Genomic DNA, 19190 nt, shown 5'->3' on the forward strand with positions numbered 1-19190 from the left:
AAAAAATGTTGATGGGCTTTATTTTATGATGATCAGTACACGTTTCCCTGTGTACTTGTGTTAATTGCTTTCTTTGAACTGAAGGCAGACTGGATGGAAAGAATGGATGCCATCCTGAGCTGTTTCAGATGTTCTGAAACCCACTCTTTGGTGTGTATAAAACCTTGAACTGGGTGAAGATGCTTCTTGTTATTAAATATGAAGTGGATCCCAAAAAAGGCTCAGGAAGACTCAACAGCTTTTTATATCTGAAGTCTTGCATCTGCTGTCCTGGTCTATACTAGACTTGGCCTTAAAATTATGTGCCAACGTTTGCTTTTGAATCTCTTCTAAAATAGAAATGGCAACCTCCTCTGGAGCACGTGGACCTTTTGTTTTGGGGAAGAAAAGCTACAGGATCAACAGTAGGTTTAGAATAAAATGTTTGGGTTTTGTTTTGTTTACAAATGATCAGGACTTTTGATTTTGTGGTGAATAATTCTAAGTGGAGAAATGTGAGTGCTAAAAAGCAGTGTAATAATACGTCTGTGGAGCACTTTGAAGATGAAAAGCTCTATATACTGTAAACATTATTACTAGTATAGCCTAATCTGTGTGGAAAAATTAATCTAGCATGAGCTAAGTGTAGATTTTTTTTTTTAATGTACAATATAGTGTTTCAGAAAGTCTAATACAGCCGTGTATTTACTTTCACATGGTAACATAAGAAATTTATCCTTTTATATTTTTAATATGTGGGTTGCAATGGTTGATTTTGTTGTTACTTTCCAAATGTGGAGTCAGTCCTAATCCACTGCAACCTGTCAGAAATGTGAAACGTCTGGGCTGGGAGAGAAAATTGCTGTATTTTTAAAGAGGGTGTAAAAATCCTGTGCGATGAGAAATAGGTGCCTGGGAGAGATGGGAATGTTTGGGGGGGTCAGCCATCCTTCTCAGCCTTGTGCTGTGGCTTTGGAGAAGACTTGAGAGAACTCCAGAGCCAGGCAGGTGCCAGACCGTGGTGGGGAGGGAACACCTGCCAGGCTGCTCCAGATCCCTCAGCGCTCGGAGGCGTTTTCCCAGGCTCCCGGAGGAATGGTCTGTAAGAGCCGTGGGAGAGGGCTTCCCACCGCTCCACTCTGCACCACAGCAGCCTCTTGGCAGCTTCTGGAAGCTCCAGTCAGCTTGGCTGGGATTCCTTTGGAAAACAAGTGCTGCTGGAGAGTCTCACAGTAAAGAGCTGGTGTCTGATGTTTCCTCTTGGTGTCGTGGGACCACGAAACACAACAAACAGGGCAAATTCCTGTTCCCGCCCAAGGCAGCCCTCACAGGGGCCTGTTGCAGCTGGAACTCAACTGTGGCTTCTCTAGAACCTCCTCTGTCCAGTCATATTTTGGATTTTGGTGTCTGTTTATTTCATAGGGTTTGAGGGTTTTTGGTTGTTTTGTTGTGTTGCTGGTTTTGTTTTCCTTGTTTCTTTTTGGAATCTGATCATTTAGGTGCACAGTTTTGAAGTAAGAAAGAAAAAAACCTTCCACATCACTAAATACAATTTTATTTCCTTTTCTGGTAATCTACAAATGGAGGTTTGTCGGTGTTGCATGGTGAGGAGGAAGTTAAAGATTGAGCCAACTGGGTTTGCTGAGCCCAAGATCTGTGAACTTTCTACGCTCCCGAAGCAAAATTGTCTGCAGCTTGAGGTTCAAACTTCTGTGGTGGTGCTTAAAAGGAGTTAGTGATGGATCATTTGGTGTGTGTCAGTTGGTCCCTCCTTCCATGATATCACGAACAGCAGGTTTTGGTCCTTGCTGAGATCACACTGGCCCCGGAGCATAACCCACTCCATAAGCCAAGATTAGGATCGATGGTGGACCAGTCAGGAATGAAACTCATGCTGAGTGACTGTGTAGAAGCTTTAAAAAGCTGCAAGTTGCATGGGGTTGTTCTTGCAGGGCTTATTTTTTTATTTTTTATTTCATGAAGCAGAGTGGTTAATCGGATAATATATTTCTCCTAAGGGAAGCTGAAAGAGGATATCACTGGTTTTATTGTTTTTGCAGTAACTCTGACAACTTTAAAACTAGGTTTTGTGAACTCCAGCTGACTGGATTAAATCAGGTGTCACATACAAGAGGGTTTCACAACATTTGATGAGCTTTGTGATACTTTCAAAATACAAGTATCTTGAATACAATGCATCTTAATATTTTCTCATGGTTAGCAACAAGTAACAGCAAATCGTCTGTTCGGGCCTTTTCAGCCAAGTAGTAAATATTCATGCAAACTAAAATGATTTTCTAGTGTTGGTCCCTCTGGGCTGAGCTTATTAGCTCAGGTGCAACTGCCTGTGAAGGCTTTATAAGACTTTCAGACTTGAGCTGATGCTGCAAAAATAATGTGTATGGGTGTCTTGATCTCTTAGGTAATTATTTATTTGTCAGATCTGAGGTGGGTGATCTTCCACAGAACAGTGGCTGACTCAATCAAGGGCCTTTAAGAGGAATTTGAAACTTTGCTCAGTCAATCAGATATGATTAAACACTTAACCTCTCAGAGAATACCAGGACAGCAAGAAAACTGAACAGATATACCTGTCACTGATTCATAAAAGAATTGCCAGAGTGAAGTATGCTGCTTTTCCCTGTGAAAAGCAAAGATTCACATTTTTCCAAATTCCTCTCAAGAAAAATACATTTGGAGTATTACAGACAAATGGAGGTGGGAAGAAAAACTTTTAATATTTACTCTCTGTTTGAAGATTTGTTTTCCAAGTTGTACTTTTAGGATTGTTACTTTTTCAGCATTCCAAGGCCACAGTGGAGGATGCTTTTATCACACTAATAACTTGTTTATATATAGGGCAAATTCTTTGATTTGACTTAGCAGTGTTAAAGAATTGTAGATGCCAAACTGGAAATAGCTAAAAGTAATTTTCCTTAATTGTTCTCATAAACATACAGTTAATAAAGCTGATGGATTCCATCCAAATTTTTCTCTAGTGCTCATCATTTTCGAGGGATGGTTCAACTTGTCACATCTTGACTTGATCTCTAAAGGGAAGTCAAATTTTGGGTATCTTCCTGAGGGGAAGGGAAAAAAGATGGCTGATAAATTTCAAAGGGATTGATTGTGATCAATAACTGTGGTTCTTAATGAGGGGTGATGCTGAAAACAGCACTCCATGGGGAGCTTCAGACCCTGCAGCAGAGGATGTGCATTTTGGGGCTTATACCTAGAACTGAGACCTGCTTGGCACTTGCTCAGTAGAGATTGAGCCTGGAACAAGCTTTCTTTCTTTTTAAATGGTTAGGTTAGAAGAACAGCAGTAGCACTTAACATTCTACTTTTTGTGTGGTAGTCGCACCAAGGGCAGCTGCCTGCCTTAGAAGCAGCAATAATTTAAGTCTTGTAAACCCCATCCAAGTTAAGGGAAACACCTCTAACCCTCTTTTGCACTTTCCTTTCAATGAGGTGCACGGAGAGAAGGGGAGGACGAGTCCCAGTTGCCGGTTTTTTCCCCTTTCAGCGGGAGTCAGGTTGCTAAATACCTTGATGAATCAAGTGCTAACTGATTTACCCAGGGTCATTTGGGAATTTAAGTGGAACAAAAGTAAAAGCTGAATTTCCTCAGCCACAGTCCGACAGTCTCTCCTCTGTAACATAATCCTTTCTGCCCTTTCCTTACGCTCCTGGTGCCCAAGGATTTCTGTCATTCTCGGGAATAGAAGCTGAGGAAGCCTCTGTGGAGCTTACAGGTATCTGCTGCATCAGCCAGGCCAGCCCTGTCCACTTGGAGATACTGAGGGCTTCAAATATCTGCATTTCTCATCTAATTCAGTGGAGCTGGAGATAATTAAGCCCTTCCATGTTTGGGTTTTTTTAGAGCTTTGAGTTTGTCACCTTCCTCCAGAAGGCAGTTGACTAAATTGGGCATCTGTAATACTGGTGTAGAATATGTATGAAAACAGGATAGTGGCCATGACACTGGGCTGTCAAGCAGATGGCAACTCTGATAATTCATTGACTTAAATTTATTTATGTGGTTGGATTCCAGAACTCAATGGTTAATAGTTTCTGTAGATTTTTGCCTTGTATCAGATGTTATTTTCTTGAGACTCCAGTATGAGAATTCAGCAGGTTTTTTTTAAATCATTCCATTAAAGTTACGTTCTCCTTTGTGTTCTTGAGCTGCTGCTTTCTCTCAATCCTGTCTTAGCAGATGTGCAACACTGTGAGACCAGAATGCCCAAGATACCATTATACTTAATATTACCCCTTTGCTTTATGTTGCAGCCAACAGTCTCCACATCACTGCCTACTTCATGAAGAGATGGGTTAATCTCCGTTGTGCTTTAGGGAAGCGTTATCGTGGTAAGAAATCGGTTTCTTACAGAGTTACTTAGAATTTTGTATTCCTGGGAGGAAGAAAGAGAGCATAAACTTCATGATATTTTGGTCTACTTAATCAAAATCCAGGGTTTTTTTCAGAGAACATTTCCTAAAAACAACAGCAACAAAAAAGGGAAGTGTTTCTTAAGATAAGCTGGATTTTTTTTTTTTTTTTAATTCCATTTCAGATCTGTTGTATGCCTTGCCCCAGGGTAATCAGCTCAACCACACCAAATTCTGTGAATACGATGAGACTCAGCGTTTTCCTGAGTCTCTGCAGGGTGAATCAAGCAGAGGTTGCAGCATGAATCACTTCATTATTGCTGGAGTGTCTTGTGACATCAGTGGTGCAGTGCAAGTGGATGCAAGAAAGGCTCTTGTTCACCTCAGAGCTATAAAATCTCTGTGTAGGTGATGTCATTGGACCAGATTTTTTTCCATGTTTTCTCAAGCCAGGATGCTCTGTAAGGAAGTGATATCAGTCCTGTCCTGCCAACAGCAGTGCAAAGGAGCTAAGACCATCATTGCCCTTTGTGTTGACCCTTTTGTGTTAAAAGAAAGCAAAATACATTAAGTGTCTTTAAAAATATTGAATACTCGAGTGGATAATTTTAAATGATTTCTTGTTTTTATAGGAATTCAATATATTCATAAATGTTTAAATCAGTCTTCAACTAGTTGTTTTCTAAGTCCATATTGAAAAGATTGGAGTGTTGACTTTAAATAATTCATCTATTCTCGTGTTAGAATAGAATAGCAGAGTGTCTGCATTGGAATATCTACATTGTTTGCTGTGTATTAAATTTGAACTGGTTTAAAGCATCAATGAATACCCAAAGATACTTTCATTTTGTTAGCCAGCAGGTGAGATTGTTATAAAATGTAACAACAAAAATGTCTAACTGGAATGAACTTGCCCTACTCTTCAATCCTACCAAAAAAATCTATGAGATCAACCTCATGGTTTTTTTCTGCAAGCCTTGTTTCTTTCTTGTCCCACAAGATAGGGTGTTATGGCTTGGGTTTGAAGTATAACAAACTTTCAAAATTATGAACTCGCTTTGTATGAAAACAAAACAAAAACCAGCAACCAAAAAAAAAAAAAGCAGAGCTGAAAATATAAAATCTGAAGATGTTAATCTGGAAACAGTTTCACATGTCAGACAGCAAAATGTGCTCTTCCCATAGCATTGCCAGGTACTGAATAAAGCTTTGCCTCTCAGTTGGAATCTGAGAACCCTTCAATTGCTAATTCTTTGTAAATAGAAACTTTGTTGTGTTCAGAACAAACCGTGTCATCCCGAGGAAAATACCTAATTTGGTGATAGTTCCCTAATTTGTTTAATGACTTCAAAGATCTCTGCAGTCAGAGTGTGGAAGCTGGAGCTGGGATGCCAAGTCCTGACTGAATATGTTGTGCTGTGTTACAAAAACAATTTACAGCTTTTGTGATGAAAACACACATCACCAGAACAGAAAGAAAACCATCATTGAACTGTTTGTCTGTTGGTTCTGCCTGTTTTTTCTGTTCAGAGGTGCAGGTGGACTAATTTGCAGCCTTGGCTGTCCTCTTGGGAGCTCAATTTGCTCTTCTTATTGATTTTTTTTAAATGGTTTAAAAAAACAAAATGAAAGGGGGGATGGCATGTTGAAGAGAGCAGGTAAAAAGCTAAAGGGATGCATGAAATGAGTTAATGTGCAATTTAAAAATATAAATAATTTCGTTTACTAAAGTAACATGTCTATATGATGTCATTGTGTGTGGCTTTGAAAATGATTATAATTTCTGTAATCTTCTTTTCCATTCTTTTTGTGTAGAGCTGCGTGTGTTTCCAGAGAAATTTATAGTTTGTGTCAGTAAACTTGACTTTGATCCAAGTGCTTGGACAGGTGAAAATGATGTATTGGTACGTACAGAACAGTTCTGTAAATTTTCTGTTTTTTTTTTTTTTATAGGGATAAGATGATTGTTTATATATATATGTATTTATTCACCTATTTGTGACTGTCATCTTAGAACCAGAAAGCCACATTAACAGTTGGGCCAGATTATTCAAGAGGACAACCTGCAGTGAGCCTGAGGCAGAGAAAAATTGGAATTTTTGAAAGCTTTAGCTTAGAAAGGTTTATTTTTTTTTATAAGGCTCAGAGATGTATTTAGAAAGCTAAATGATTTAGGTATAATATTAGCACCTTGATTTAAGGATCTTTTTTTTTTTTTTCCCTTTGTACTTTGTCCTGGTAATATTTTACTTTCCAGAATTCTAATGAAGTGGTTTGTAATGTCCATGGGTCTCTTGTGTGTTTTCTTAGCACTTGTTCTGCAGAACAACTCGAGCGGATCAGTGCTGGCCCTGCTGGGAGCAAAAATCCCCAAACATTTATGGAGGAAAAGGCACTGGTGTGTGGTTAAATACCATAAACAATTCTCCTTAAATATTTCATCCTGCAGGCTTTGTCAGGGTCAAAGGCTCGGGAATGTTATGCTGCAGTTAAGTGCTGGCTGTGTCAGGAGTGCTCCCACGGACCCAGGTGCTGCTCCTGTGGCTCACACCGAGGGTCACAATTACACCCTGAGCTCTGGCTGTGCTTTAGGAGTTGATCTGACATGTATTAAAGTATAGTTGACCCTTGGAAAAAAGAAAAAAAAAAGGGTTTATTCTACTTATTCTACTCATTCAACTTCATTTTTTTCTAACACCAGGCAGGGTGTTGGTATTTCTAACACTAAATGCAGATTTTATTGTCTTGATTCCTAGATTGGTACCTATCCTTCCATGCCAAAGAATCAAGTGTTTTTCATACTCTCAGAAAATAATTATCTACTTGCTCTAGAAGTATTTTGCTATTTTGAAAAGTGTTACTTTTTCAGTATTGTCTTGAAAACTATTTAATGCTTGAAGTAGGAAATTCTGTCTCTGCATTTTGACTGAGAAATAATTATGGGGGGTTTTTTCTTTCTCAGGTATCTCCTATGAGATATCCAATTCCCCCATTTGGTATTTTTAATCTTTCCATAAAATGAAAGCTGAGGAGTTTTCTTTAATTTCTTTGATGTGACTTTGTGTAGGAAGGAGAAGGAGAATGAAAAATATTATGTGCTTTAGCTTTACTATTTCAAAACTTGATCTTGATCTACGAAAAACTCCTTGTTGTTTAAAAAATCAGTTTTAAGACTTTTATATTAAAAAAAAAATAAATCTCTTAGTGGGATCATAACCTAATCAATGATAAAGTCTGGGAGTTTGCTTTACTTGCAGATGCAGTATGTGTGCACAGACCTGGCTGGGACGGTCAGTGCAGTGTGTTGGGAGGAGGGAGTAAGATCAAATTATCCCTAAGCCTCTTCCCTGATTTGAAGAACCTGATTAGTAAGATGGGAACAGAGCCTCAGCAAATGTTTTGGAGGATCTGGTTGATTCTTACCACTCTTCCTTGAAGGGTCCACTCCAGACTGTTCTGTAGGTCCAGAATTCCTGCAGCATGGTGGGACCAAATTTGTCATATACCCCTGTTCAGTTCTTTGCCAAACTGGAGGAGTGTTGGATTGCCACTGAGAGGCAGTTTCAAGTTTTTGGCTCTCCAGAAGTAAAGGCAAAGGATCTGCACTTTGTGTGTGTGCTCTTCCAAGTGCAGTTTGCAGTGAGTAGGCTGGAACTCCAAAAGACCACCCAGAAGACCTTTCCGCCGATCCACTCCAGCCTATTCTGTCATGGGCTAAAAATGAGGCTGTGTTTTGTTTTCTTCTGTATGTTGTTTGGGTTTGAATAATGTCACAGTGTTGGATGCAAGTTCTTTTAAATGTTTAATCAGCTCACACTCTTGCTTTTGAAGGCCAGTTCTATTCTATAAAAGCAGTTAACTGTACATTAACGGGGACTTTGTCACTTTTTTGTGTTGCCCAATGTCAGTGCAGGTGACTTACTCAAGACTTAACAATTATTTATATTTTTAGACTTTACGCTGTTCTGTGGCATGGGTCAAGCTTTCATTCCTGAGCTGTGTTAAGTCAAGCTCAATGCTCCACTTTCCCATTACTTGAAACCAGTTTTATGTCAGCCTGAGACACTGACCACAGCTGTCTTCCTTCACCTATCTTCAGCCCTTTATTCTCTGCTTTTTCACTGCTTTTTAGGCTATTCTCTGAAACAGACTGTGCTTAAACCATAAGTTGCAGGGGATGTAGCAGCTATGAAATGTAATTTTTATGTCTTGCACTGTAGGAAAGATCATAATTAGTTTGCTTTTGAGATATTCACGAGCACAAACCTCAGCATCAGTTGCTGAGAGAAGCGATTTGAATCCTTCTGTGATGCCTCCTGTAAGACTAAGGTTAAGGTAGATTAGACAGTCTCTGTCAAATTAGCTTTGAGCATAAACTAATAAAATATGTGAGAGCACTTCTAAGCAGCAGAGATGAAATAAAGTCGAAGAAAATCTATTGATATGTAATTTTCCAGAATCTATTTATAAATGGGCGTATCTGGGGTTATATTTAAAAATCAGACTGCAGGCAGTAATAAGCATTTTGGAAGGAGGGAAATCTCTATTAAAGAAACAATATGGCAAGTTATTGAAATTACATAAGCAAATTGGAAGTCTCAAGGAAAAGATGGAAGAATAGGCTGGCTGATTAATGCTGGGTTTAAACATAAACCCATTGTTACCTGTTTTACCAAACTGTGCTTGTAATCTTAAATAGTTTTATCTTGAGAAAGAAGACAGTTTTGGGAACATGGCACAAGAGGAAACCCAGGGAAATATATAAGAGCTCTGGAAAGTTTAGTCATCTTTGTCAATGACGACGTTTTCTCGAGGATTATTATGTAGAGAGCTAAAATGGAAAATTGGAAATGGGTTATCTGGAGAAACAGTGGAAATGGAAATGGGTGGAATGGCTTATGAGCATTTGAAAATGTGCTAACAATGGAGTATTCATTGATAACCACATTGGCTTTATAGCAGAGTCTATGAGAGGAAGCACTAAAGGGAAAGCATGAAGGAGGTTAAACTAAAGATGAGATGAAATGGAAATTTGAAATTACCATTCATGTGAAATCAGAAAAGAAAGGGGGGAGTAGGAGATCCTGTCTTTATTAAAGAGATCTCAATGTTTCCACTGAGCCTTGTTAAGTTGCAGAGAATATTATACAAAAATAAAGATTCTTTTCCAACAGAATATTGCTCTTAAAAAACCCAAACTAAACCAAACAAAAAAACCCACATAGGTACACAAGGAAAAGAAAATTGCTGAAGATGTGCCCAATGCCTTTTAAATGCCCAGGAGAGAAAAAAAAGAAAAATAAAAGAGAAAATGTTCTTCATACATGTCTGATTTTATAAACTGCGTCATTGTAATGTACTTCAGGAGCATTAGACAATTCTCTTTCTTAAAACTTTTAAGACCATAAATGACAGGATTTTCTGGGGGTTTGATTATGCTGGTAAGAGGCTTCTGGTTCTTTCATGAAAACATGAACTCTTAACTGTAATTAACAGGAGACTTGTAACACTGGAGTTCATGCTGCTGGAATAGTGTGGCTATTGGAAGGTAAAATGAAAGCTCTTTTTCAGATAGCAGCAATTTGTAAAGATTAGTACAAGACTTTATGTGGAATTTAGTTATCTTAAATACTTTAAAGACTTATTGTGAAGTGATATCAGATTGGGTAGGGGAAGAAGGAAATGCTGTGCAGTAGAATTGCACAATTCACACTGGGAGTACTAATCTTGGCATGGAACTGTGTGTGTGTGTCTAAAATATCACAGTGAAGCTGCTGTAATGGTGGGCTACTACTGAAAAGGTCAGTCCACATCCCCTCTAGTTCCAGCTCCATATTCCTTTCCTTTCTGGTTACAATGGACCAAGTGACTCTTCAGTGGAGAATGAATTAGTTCATTGACTGGATCTAGCAGAAAATTATTTATTTGTGAAGTTCCTCTGGTTTTTATTGGAGGATTAGTTTTCCATCTTGTCACTTCAGTGAACCAACTCATCCTGTACCCACACAGCTGCCAATTGTGATGCAAAAAAATGTTGGAGGAGCACACAGAGAGGATTTGGATGAGGGGAGCAGGACCATCACTTTAGGTAGCAGCTGATAGTCACCCTGGTTTGGAAAAAACATCCACAACACACATTAATGTTACACTTGTTGTAATATTTGTCTTGTTGCTGGTCTTTTTATGTCATTATCCTTTTAACTTTTATAAGTGTTTCCTTGTGATTTCAGATAATATTCTGAGTTCTTTTCAGTCATTATAGGAAACATAGAGGAAAACAGTATTAAGCTGTAGTTTGGTAACTATAAACAGGGTTTATTCCTTTTTTTGAAAAGGTAGAGAGGGGAAACTGCAGACTAATGAACTCTACCCAAATACCACAGAGTGGAACAGGCAAAGAATTGGTTTGGTGAGTTTTCACTTTTGACACTTCAAGCTTCTGTCATGTTTTTTTTTACTCATCCCTCATGTTCTACTCAAGCTGCTGCAAGACTGATGATAGTGAAACATGCAGTCCCTCCTGCCTTCTCTCCTCTTCCCCAGGCATTCTTGTCCTCAGTGTCTGTCAGTACTGGCAGGTGTGGGGAAACAGGTTAATAGGTTCATTCAATAATCCCTCTGAAAACAAGGGGAGTTTTGTTTGGGTTTTTTGTTGTTGTTTGCCTGGCTCGCTTTCAGCTGGTCCCTGGAGTGTTGATCCCTTCGGTGTTGATCCTTGGCAGGACCATGTGCTGGGTAAGGGTGAGACTTCCCTTTCACTGTCAGTGTAGCTTTAAATTATCTTGAATCGCCAGGCTGCTCTCTTTGAGAAACTGCATCTCAAAGTAATGATCCTGAACTCTTCCACTCGCTCATAAAGAAGCTACAGCAGCTTTACAGTATTCCCTTTTGTCCCAGCTGTCTGCCTCTCCTTGGAGATTACCACTCCTGCAGCAGGCTTTGCCAAAAGGGCTGTGTGCCTGCATCTCATCTTGCTGTGTGTCACAGTCCTGTGGATTCACGCACACCAAACTTCCCTGGATTTTAAGCTGGTGCACTGAATTCAGGTGGGAGCAGCTGGGGCATGTGTGTGCTCCCTCTGCCAGCTGTGCAGTGGGGCAGGAACCTCCTGCAGAAGGGGAGGGAGGATACCTGAGAGTGGTGATGCTGTGAATTGCCTCAGTGAGATTTGTCTGAACTTGCCTGAGTTTCTTCTTATAGCTTCCAAACTGATGTATTTTCTGCATGGCAGAAGTCTAAGGGCTTGTCTGCTGTTTGCTGTGCTAATGATCCAGAGAAGTGGACAGATGATGGAATGAAATCTGACACAATTATTTCAATTAGCCAAGGCTGGAGAAGGCTGTGGAGAGTTTCAGAGAAACCTCCCAGAGCTGGGTAGAGGGGCATTAGGGCTGTAAATGAAAATCATCTGTTGATAAATGCACAGTATTCTTACTGAAAAGAGCAATTGCAGTGCTCAACAACTGCTGAGTGAATTAACTGTGTGATCACAGGGAAAAAGGCCAAGATATTGCTGCAAGGAATTGATTTGAAAACCTTTGTTCTGTAGCATTATTTATTGGAAAAGCAGACAGAATATTAGAGTATATATGGAATGAAATAAAAAGTAATACTCATTGTCTTAAAGCCAACAAGTAAGTGGAATACATCTTCAATAAAAGATTATGTACCTCATTATGCAAAATCCAGGTGAAGGAGAGCAGGAATACAGATGGTCCCTGTAGCTGCAGTATAAAAGATTAAGCACATGAAATGATTTCCATATGAAGCAATCTTCAAAAAGCAGGGACAAATTGAGTAATCTTTGCCTGATTTTGGTAGTTGCTTCTTATATGAGTGCTCCAGTTGATTTAAATGCAACTACTTAGCTGCGTTCACAAGGCCTCATTTGTCAAAGCCTTGTGGTTATTTAAGATATTATCATCTGTCATCATCCTTCCACCTCCCTCATTTTCCTCCCCCCTCTCAGTCTCTTGCTGTCACAGCTTTAAGCTGGTGGTTCATGTGGATTTGAGCTGATTCTGTGCTTTGCACTGAGTGATGCTCCTTCCCCTGCAGACTTGGAGAGGACAGAGGGGTAGGGGCAAGGCTGGCAGGGGTTGTGTTTAAAGCTGCAGTGAGTTAAAGGTTTTCTTTAGCTGTACTGCATCTGCAAGACTGTGATGGCTGTAGGACTTGGAAAGGTTTAAAATACTTCAGGCTTTGATAATAATTCATTATATTCCTGTTGAACAAAGAATATTTGAGAGAATTTTTTTAAATTGTTTTAAAGAGCAATCTGTTCCTCAACTTTCAGCAGAAACCTCTTAGAACTAAGAGGAAGGTCATAACTTGACTAACTAGGAAGCTGAAATATATGATGGTAAAGTTTATGGCAGGATTGTTGAACATTTGTAGTGATTTAAGTTATTGGAGGGACAGATCACCTCAGAAATCTTGAGGGTCTTGGGGGTAGTGGTGGTAGTGGTGTTTGTTTTGGAAACCAAGTTAAAACATTAAATTATTGAACATTATTTGTCTCCCGAGCTGTGCAGTTCTGCCTGTTTTATCTATTTTGCCTCTGTATAACCAGCAAGATCAAGAGCATTAGTTATTCATTCCAAGACCTGTGTTATTGCACACTGTCATTGCATAAAAAGATATTTGTTTTTAAAATTTGTACATTTTTTCCAGATTTTTTTTTCTGTCAGTAATGAAGTTTGAAGTATATGAATCATGTTCCTGTGTACATCATGTACTCTAGGTAGTATTCTCTTATGTCATATAACCCTTATGTCATATAACCCTTACTATATCTGGAAAGGCAAATGCAAAGTTCAATTCAGTTAAGTTGCCTGCCTATGAGACATTGATTTTCTTTAAAAAAAATAAAATTGCACCATTAATATGCTTTAGATTTCTCTTCAGTGTCATTGAGAGAAGTTATTTTGGTTGAAAAGCTGTTGTCTGTTCCTCCGTTTCTTATCAGTGGACACTTTCTCTGAAGATAGAATCTGAGTCTTGTAGCATCAGCATATAAAATCAGAATGATTAATAGCTCAATTACTTAACATTAATTTTAGCACTTCTTGCCTTCAAGCAAATGCACACAGCATGTGTCACGTGCTCCTTGGTATGTAAATAAATCGGTTGTTTCGGGAGCACCTTCTGTGCCTTTAGAAAGTGGGATGGGTGTTTTTGCTCTCTGTGATACAGATAGGTCTGATTTTTTAAAAAGGCCCCCCCTGCAGCTTTAGGTTTTGTGGAGTATCAGATTTTGTTTGTTCTATGCCATTTACAGCAGGAATTTTTCTATTTTCTATTCTCTTGCAACTGCTCAAATGCAAATCTAGAGAACTCTGAATTTCTTACATTCAGGGTAGTGTGGGATTCCTGCTGTATGTAATATACAATTAAAATCTGAACCAAATACTTCAAAAGGAAGGAGGCATTTTTCTCATAGAAGTCACATGCTTTGAGCTAATCTGATGATGCTTTGGGGACCTTTGGAATGTTTAGAGTTGCCAGGACTTATGTATCAAGTGAGAAACTTGGGTTCACACCTTGTAGGTTGAGAAAGTGGAATGTGTATCACAGGGGCTTGTAACAGATGGGGCCAACCCTTGGACTAAACAGTGCAGACAAGCAAAAACTTAATTCAAATGAAATCTGGTAGTAGATAATGAGGACTGCACGGATCCAGGAGTTTGATTTTGCTTTCTATGCTAGGCCATGGGTAAGTTGAATAGTTCTGCTCCTCCAGAGAAATGCAGTTTGCTCTGCTTGTTACATTCTTTTCCAGATTGAAATTGGAGAATTTTTGAAAACCACCAGCATTCCTTAAAAATACCTATTTCAAAGAAAAAAACTAAGTACTCCAGTGTGTAACATGGAATGATCCTTCATGGTTTTTACGGGAACTTACTGACATTTAGAGCAGGACGGTCAACTTTAAAATGCAGAGCAATATTCCACAAGTCCGATCAAAGAACTGGATTTCAGGTTCAAAATAGGATCCATTTCTGTACTTGGAAAACTTGTGTGAATGTTTTATGATGTGGTTGCAGTTCATCTGCCAGGACAGATGCATCACTACATTGGAAATGCAAAAAATTTGCATTGTGAAACTGTGGGAAGCTTTTCCTTCATGTGGGATGGGAGAGGGCAGGAGACGAGACCCAAAGTCCTGTCTCTGTCACTTTTTTATCAGTTAGATTAGAGTATCTGATTCATCCTTCACTCACAAGCCTCCTCACTTGCTTTAGGAGCCCTTTTTTGCTTATCAGATTGGCAGGAGTCCTGTCTGACCTCTCTGATCTGCCAGTCATCTGTTAGGACACCTCTGAAACCTAAAGGTTATCTTTGATGGGGGAGCTCTGGCTATGGCTTAGAGTGGCATTAAAGAAATCATGCAATTGCCAGCTTCCATAAAGCTCCCCTAAATAAGGGTTTCTGTCTTATTAATTTCACTGATTTTAGTTTTACTGTGTGTGCCTGGGATAATACTTCAGTTCATAATTTTGTCTACATTATTACATTTATAGTCCCCTCCCATTTGCCACTCTGATACAAAATTTGATTTCTTGAACCCATTGATGTTTTCTACCGAGTATTTTTGATGAGCCACATTGATAAATGCGTTTTAAAAACAGTGTAGTTTGTTTTGGGGTTTTTTTTTGGTTAACCAGACATTAAATTTATTTATCCCTTAGTGTTACTTCATTGCTACAGAAGTGTGTGCCACTGAGAAGAGTAAGAGACAACTAGAAAGTATGACACCAAATGAGAAGGCAGGAAAGGGGGGCAGCATTGTTCAGTTTGGAAGGTTTGCTTTCAACCCAGCCTTAGACTGGAAAAAAAAAATAATCAGTATTTGTATGAGTTTATTGTCAGGCTGAAAAGGCCAAAACCTTTCACTCTTCTTCAGGGTAGTGAGTTGTGAGGGTTCCTCACAAGTGCCCATCCGTGAGGAGTTCTTTAACAGGTATTTAATGCTGAATTCAACTGCCCTGGAGAGAGCTGGAGATGGCAGTGACCCCTTTTACGTTTTTGAGAATTTCTTTTTCAATGTGAGTGAGTAGTAAGTTGAGTGAGATAGCCAAAAAAAAAAAAAAGAAAAAGAATTTTCAGTTTGATAAACCTTAAATGAAGTATGTTGTGTGCCTAACAGACGTGTTTCTCTCTAGGTCTCGATACAGGGTTTTTCCTCCCAGACTTCTCTTTGGATAAGTGCTAAGGATCTTAAAAATCAGGTTTGGGGAGGCCAGTGTTATGAGCAGGATGGCTGGTAAGACTTGGTCAGCCTCACTTCTGCAGGCCCTTCTCTGCCGAGTTTTAGTGACAAAAAGGAGCGAGCTTACCCCGGGGTTTTAAGAGCACGTATTTCTAATAGAACTTGGCAGTTCAAGGGCTAGAGAAGCATTTTAATCTTTTGTGCCCACCCAGTCTCTATACAAATGTAAATATGTCTGTCTTTAACAATTTGCCAAGAAATGTGGTTTTAATTTGTTAGCAGCAATCCCACTCCCTGCAGCTCTTTCAGAGTCGAGTCGCAAGTCTGGCGGTGCTTTGACGTTTTTCTCTGTCATGGTGTCATTGTTTATATGATGTCTGCTTCTGCTGTCCTCCCTTTTATGCCTGGAATATTTTTCTTTAATTATTTCACTGCCTAAAAGGAATTTGGGATTACTAGACAGGATGAGAGCAGATTAGCTTTTTTTTATTTCTTTAACAAGTCCTGAAGTTCCCATAGGAAATAAATAGTATTCCCAAAACAGAGAGAGATTTTTTTCTTTTTTTAATTAACTAAAATTATTAAGTCTAATAAAGAAAATAAAGGAAGTATCACCAATAATGGCTGAGTGTCTTAGTAGTATATGGAGTGCCCATTGTTGTTATTTATGACTCTCTCTGCCTTCTATTGTGGACTTATTCCAGCCTTAGGGAGTTTACATCACTCCTAATAGCAAAAGGCTCTCTGGTTCCCACAGAGTCTTTCAAAGACTGACTCATATGCCTTATGTTAATTGTTCAGCTCTCAAAATACAGCACTTACAGGGTGTGGTTCCGAGGGGAAAATCTACTGTACTTAGAGGGCATGTTCAGAAGTGTTTCACATATAAATCATTCTGATTTTTAATTTTTTTTGATGCCTTAACCCTTTTCTGTCACCGCTTTGTGCGATAAGGTATTTGAAAGCAAAACAGAAGGTTGATGATAGCATGGTGAGGGAATGTGTTAGTCCTTCACCTCTGGAGTGTTCACTCCAGCCTGACTTAACTCACAGGTTAAAGACTTGGTCACCTTTGCCTGTCTCCAGGGTCTGCTCTTCCCACTCTGCTTCAGATCAGATACAAGTTAGAACCGAGGTTTGTTGCTGATCTGCAGGAGTGAGTGTGGACAGGAATTGCCCCCAGTTCTCCCCTGGGCTTTGGAGCAAGTGCCACTTTCCACATGTGCAAGGATTCCCTTAGTGGGCTGGGGATCCTGGCACAGTTGGCTGTGTTGAGGACTGAAGAAGGTTTAACAGAATTCACCTTACAGCAGAAACTCAAATGCTTCTGCCTGGGCTCCTGCTCCCTGTCCAAGTGTCGGTGCTCTCCAGCTGCTTTGATGCAGGAGGATTGTGCAAGAGCCTTCAGTCCAAGTTGTGTGACTGTTACTGGAAATCAGAATAGTTTCTTCAGGCTTTGCAGTCTGTCTTCAAATTAGCAAAACTCTTGAGTATCTTAATAATATTCCAGTCTTTAATAGTTTACAAAGTACAAAAACGTATTTAGTCAAATTAGGGGAATCTACCTGTAACAAGAATAGAAGCAGCAATTAATGCCTCAGATTAAACTAGTTAAGCTTGATTTCTGGGGTTGAAATCACGTTGCAGGTAAGTCCCATGCGTTTTCTGCCTGCTGTAAACACACTCCTTGCACCATTAGTGGACAGCACTTGATGCAGCTCTCAATACACACGCACACATTTTCGTGATTTGCCTCTGAAAGGAGCCTCGGAACAGCTGTAGTTTTAAGTGCCGAAATGACTTTATTTCTTTGCCTGACTACCCTCCTGTTTACAAAAGAGGAAGCTGTTTTCACTGGCTATTTCTTCTGGAAAGAGCATGGAGGTTTCCCCCATCTCCTTTAAAACAGAAATAAAAATGGGCAGGGCTTAATCTCCCCTAAGTGACAGGTTCCTTGAGGCATTTTCCAGGCAGGAGTGGTGTACAGGCTTTGGCTTTGTGCCTCCACAGGTTCTTCCATACCACCTGGTTCCAGTGTGTTCTTTTCATGGCACAGAGCAAGGAATGGGCTAAATAAGCCCTCCCTGTGTTTGCTGAGCCCCTGTCAGAGGCTGCCTCATTCAGGCTGATGGAGAAAAGTGCTGTCAAAGCCAAGGAGATGCACAAAGCCTCTTCTCTTCTTGCCTTTACCACTTTTTTTCCCCTCTCCTCCATAGCCTGGGAGATAATACTTTTTTGGAGTATGTGGTAGTTAATAGTGAAGTCAGCAAATGGCCTTTCTCTGATGGAGATTGTTTCATTGTGAAAGGAAATGCTCACAGCTTGAAGAAAAAGAGCATTTTCCTTCCCTCCCGCTCGCCCCAACCTCGTATTATGTAAAACCATGGTGCTGCTGTTAGCTGAGACCAGAAAGAATTCCCCTGTTGTCCTGTAGTAGCCAACCACTACAATCTGGGAGTTTAAATGTTAGAATTAAAAGTTTTAACCCTTGCCTTCTTCAGGGAGCGAATACCACTCTGTGTGTTTTTCCTAAGTATGGAAAGCTCTGGGAATTCCTCGGAGAATAAGCGTAGAGACCACTGCGCCAGTCAGTCTCTTCAGAAAAAAATCTGACTGACAAACATGCTCCTGTCTGCAAGAGAGATTCCTGGCATTTGTCACAGTTTGAGCCACAAAGATGTCAAATATTTGCCAGCAGTTTCCTCAGGCTGGTTTGGAAAGCTCCATCCTTTACATTGCAGTCCTGTTTGTTTGTGGTGTATTTTAGCATATGAAATATGTTGGTCGGGAGTCTGAAAGGGGAGGGAGCTGACTAGACTCCCAAATATTAAAAGATTAAAAATAATTGTTTCTCTTAGACTGCTCAGATCAAAATAATAAAGAACAGCTGTAAGTCTTAGTATTAGAAGTGGAGTTTTCTGTTGAATAATCATAGCTTGATGTGTCATGTTTTAAACCTGTGTTTTCTTTTGGAGCAGAAAGAAGAACTTTCCAGTGGGGCATCTGAATATTTTACTGAATCTACTGAGAACAAGGAGCTTAAGATCAGTCTGAATGAACAAATAAAGCAAGACATCCTGAAAAGAATGTATGTCACTATTCTTTCTAAGCTTTTGAATTTATAATGGGTAAAATTTGGGTTGGTAGGATCTAGCCTATGTAATAAAATTTCAAATAATACAAACTGTTTTACAAAAAGATTGTTTTAAATTACCAAGAGACTACTACTCTAGTGGGGATAAGCACATAAAATGATTGTTGCAGTTTTTACAGCATGGAGAAAGCTCTTACAACCCACATAGATATCTCACATAGCGCTGGGCAGAATCAAAACAGGCTGTTTTTTTCCTTGAATGAAGCTCTGAGCCAAAATAAATATGTGATGCTTGAATCTGGTGAAAAACACTTTGCAGATGTATTGTTTTGTTCATTTTGAGAAACTGGACCATTGGTCACAGTTAAAGTGACATTTTTAGACTCAAAATGCAGCCTCAGTGCTTGGGCTTAAAGTTGATCTTATGGCCTGTGTGAAATCTGGGTTTGTGGGTAACACACTGCCAAGGGGTGCTTATGTACTGACACTCCATCAGGTCCCTTGTGATCCCAT

The 19190-nt window shown here is 39.5% G+C and overlaps 1 protein-coding gene across 13 annotated transcripts in view; it reads left to right on the forward strand.

Annotated features, from left to right (window-relative positions):
* LOC114002181 (SLX4 interacting protein) overlaps positions 1-19190 on the forward strand; it is an 82363-nt gene that overhangs the window by 49335 nt on the left and 13838 nt on the right. For all 13 annotated transcript variants that reach the window (XR_005566673.1, XR_005566676.1, XR_005566674.1 and 10 more), the window contains 3 exons: positions 4273-4350; positions 6187-6275; positions 18562-18671. Coding sequence is in view for 9 of the 13 variants with exons in the window: in XM_039389865.1 (XP_039245799.1) it covers positions 4273-4350; positions 6187-6275; positions 18562-18671 (277 nt within the window). In the remaining 4 variants the exon portion in view is untranslated. The remainder of the gene's footprint in view (positions 1-4272; positions 4351-6186; positions 6276-18561; positions 18672-19190) is intronic.

Source organism: Pipra filicauda, unplaced genomic scaffold, assembly GCF_003945595.2.
Source record: "Pipra filicauda isolate LSUMZ 115617 unplaced genomic scaffold, ASM394559v2 scaffold77_size3566232_pilon, whole genome shotgun sequence".
Taxonomy (NCBI): domain Eukaryota; kingdom Metazoa; phylum Chordata; class Aves; order Passeriformes; family Pipridae; genus Pipra; species Pipra filicauda.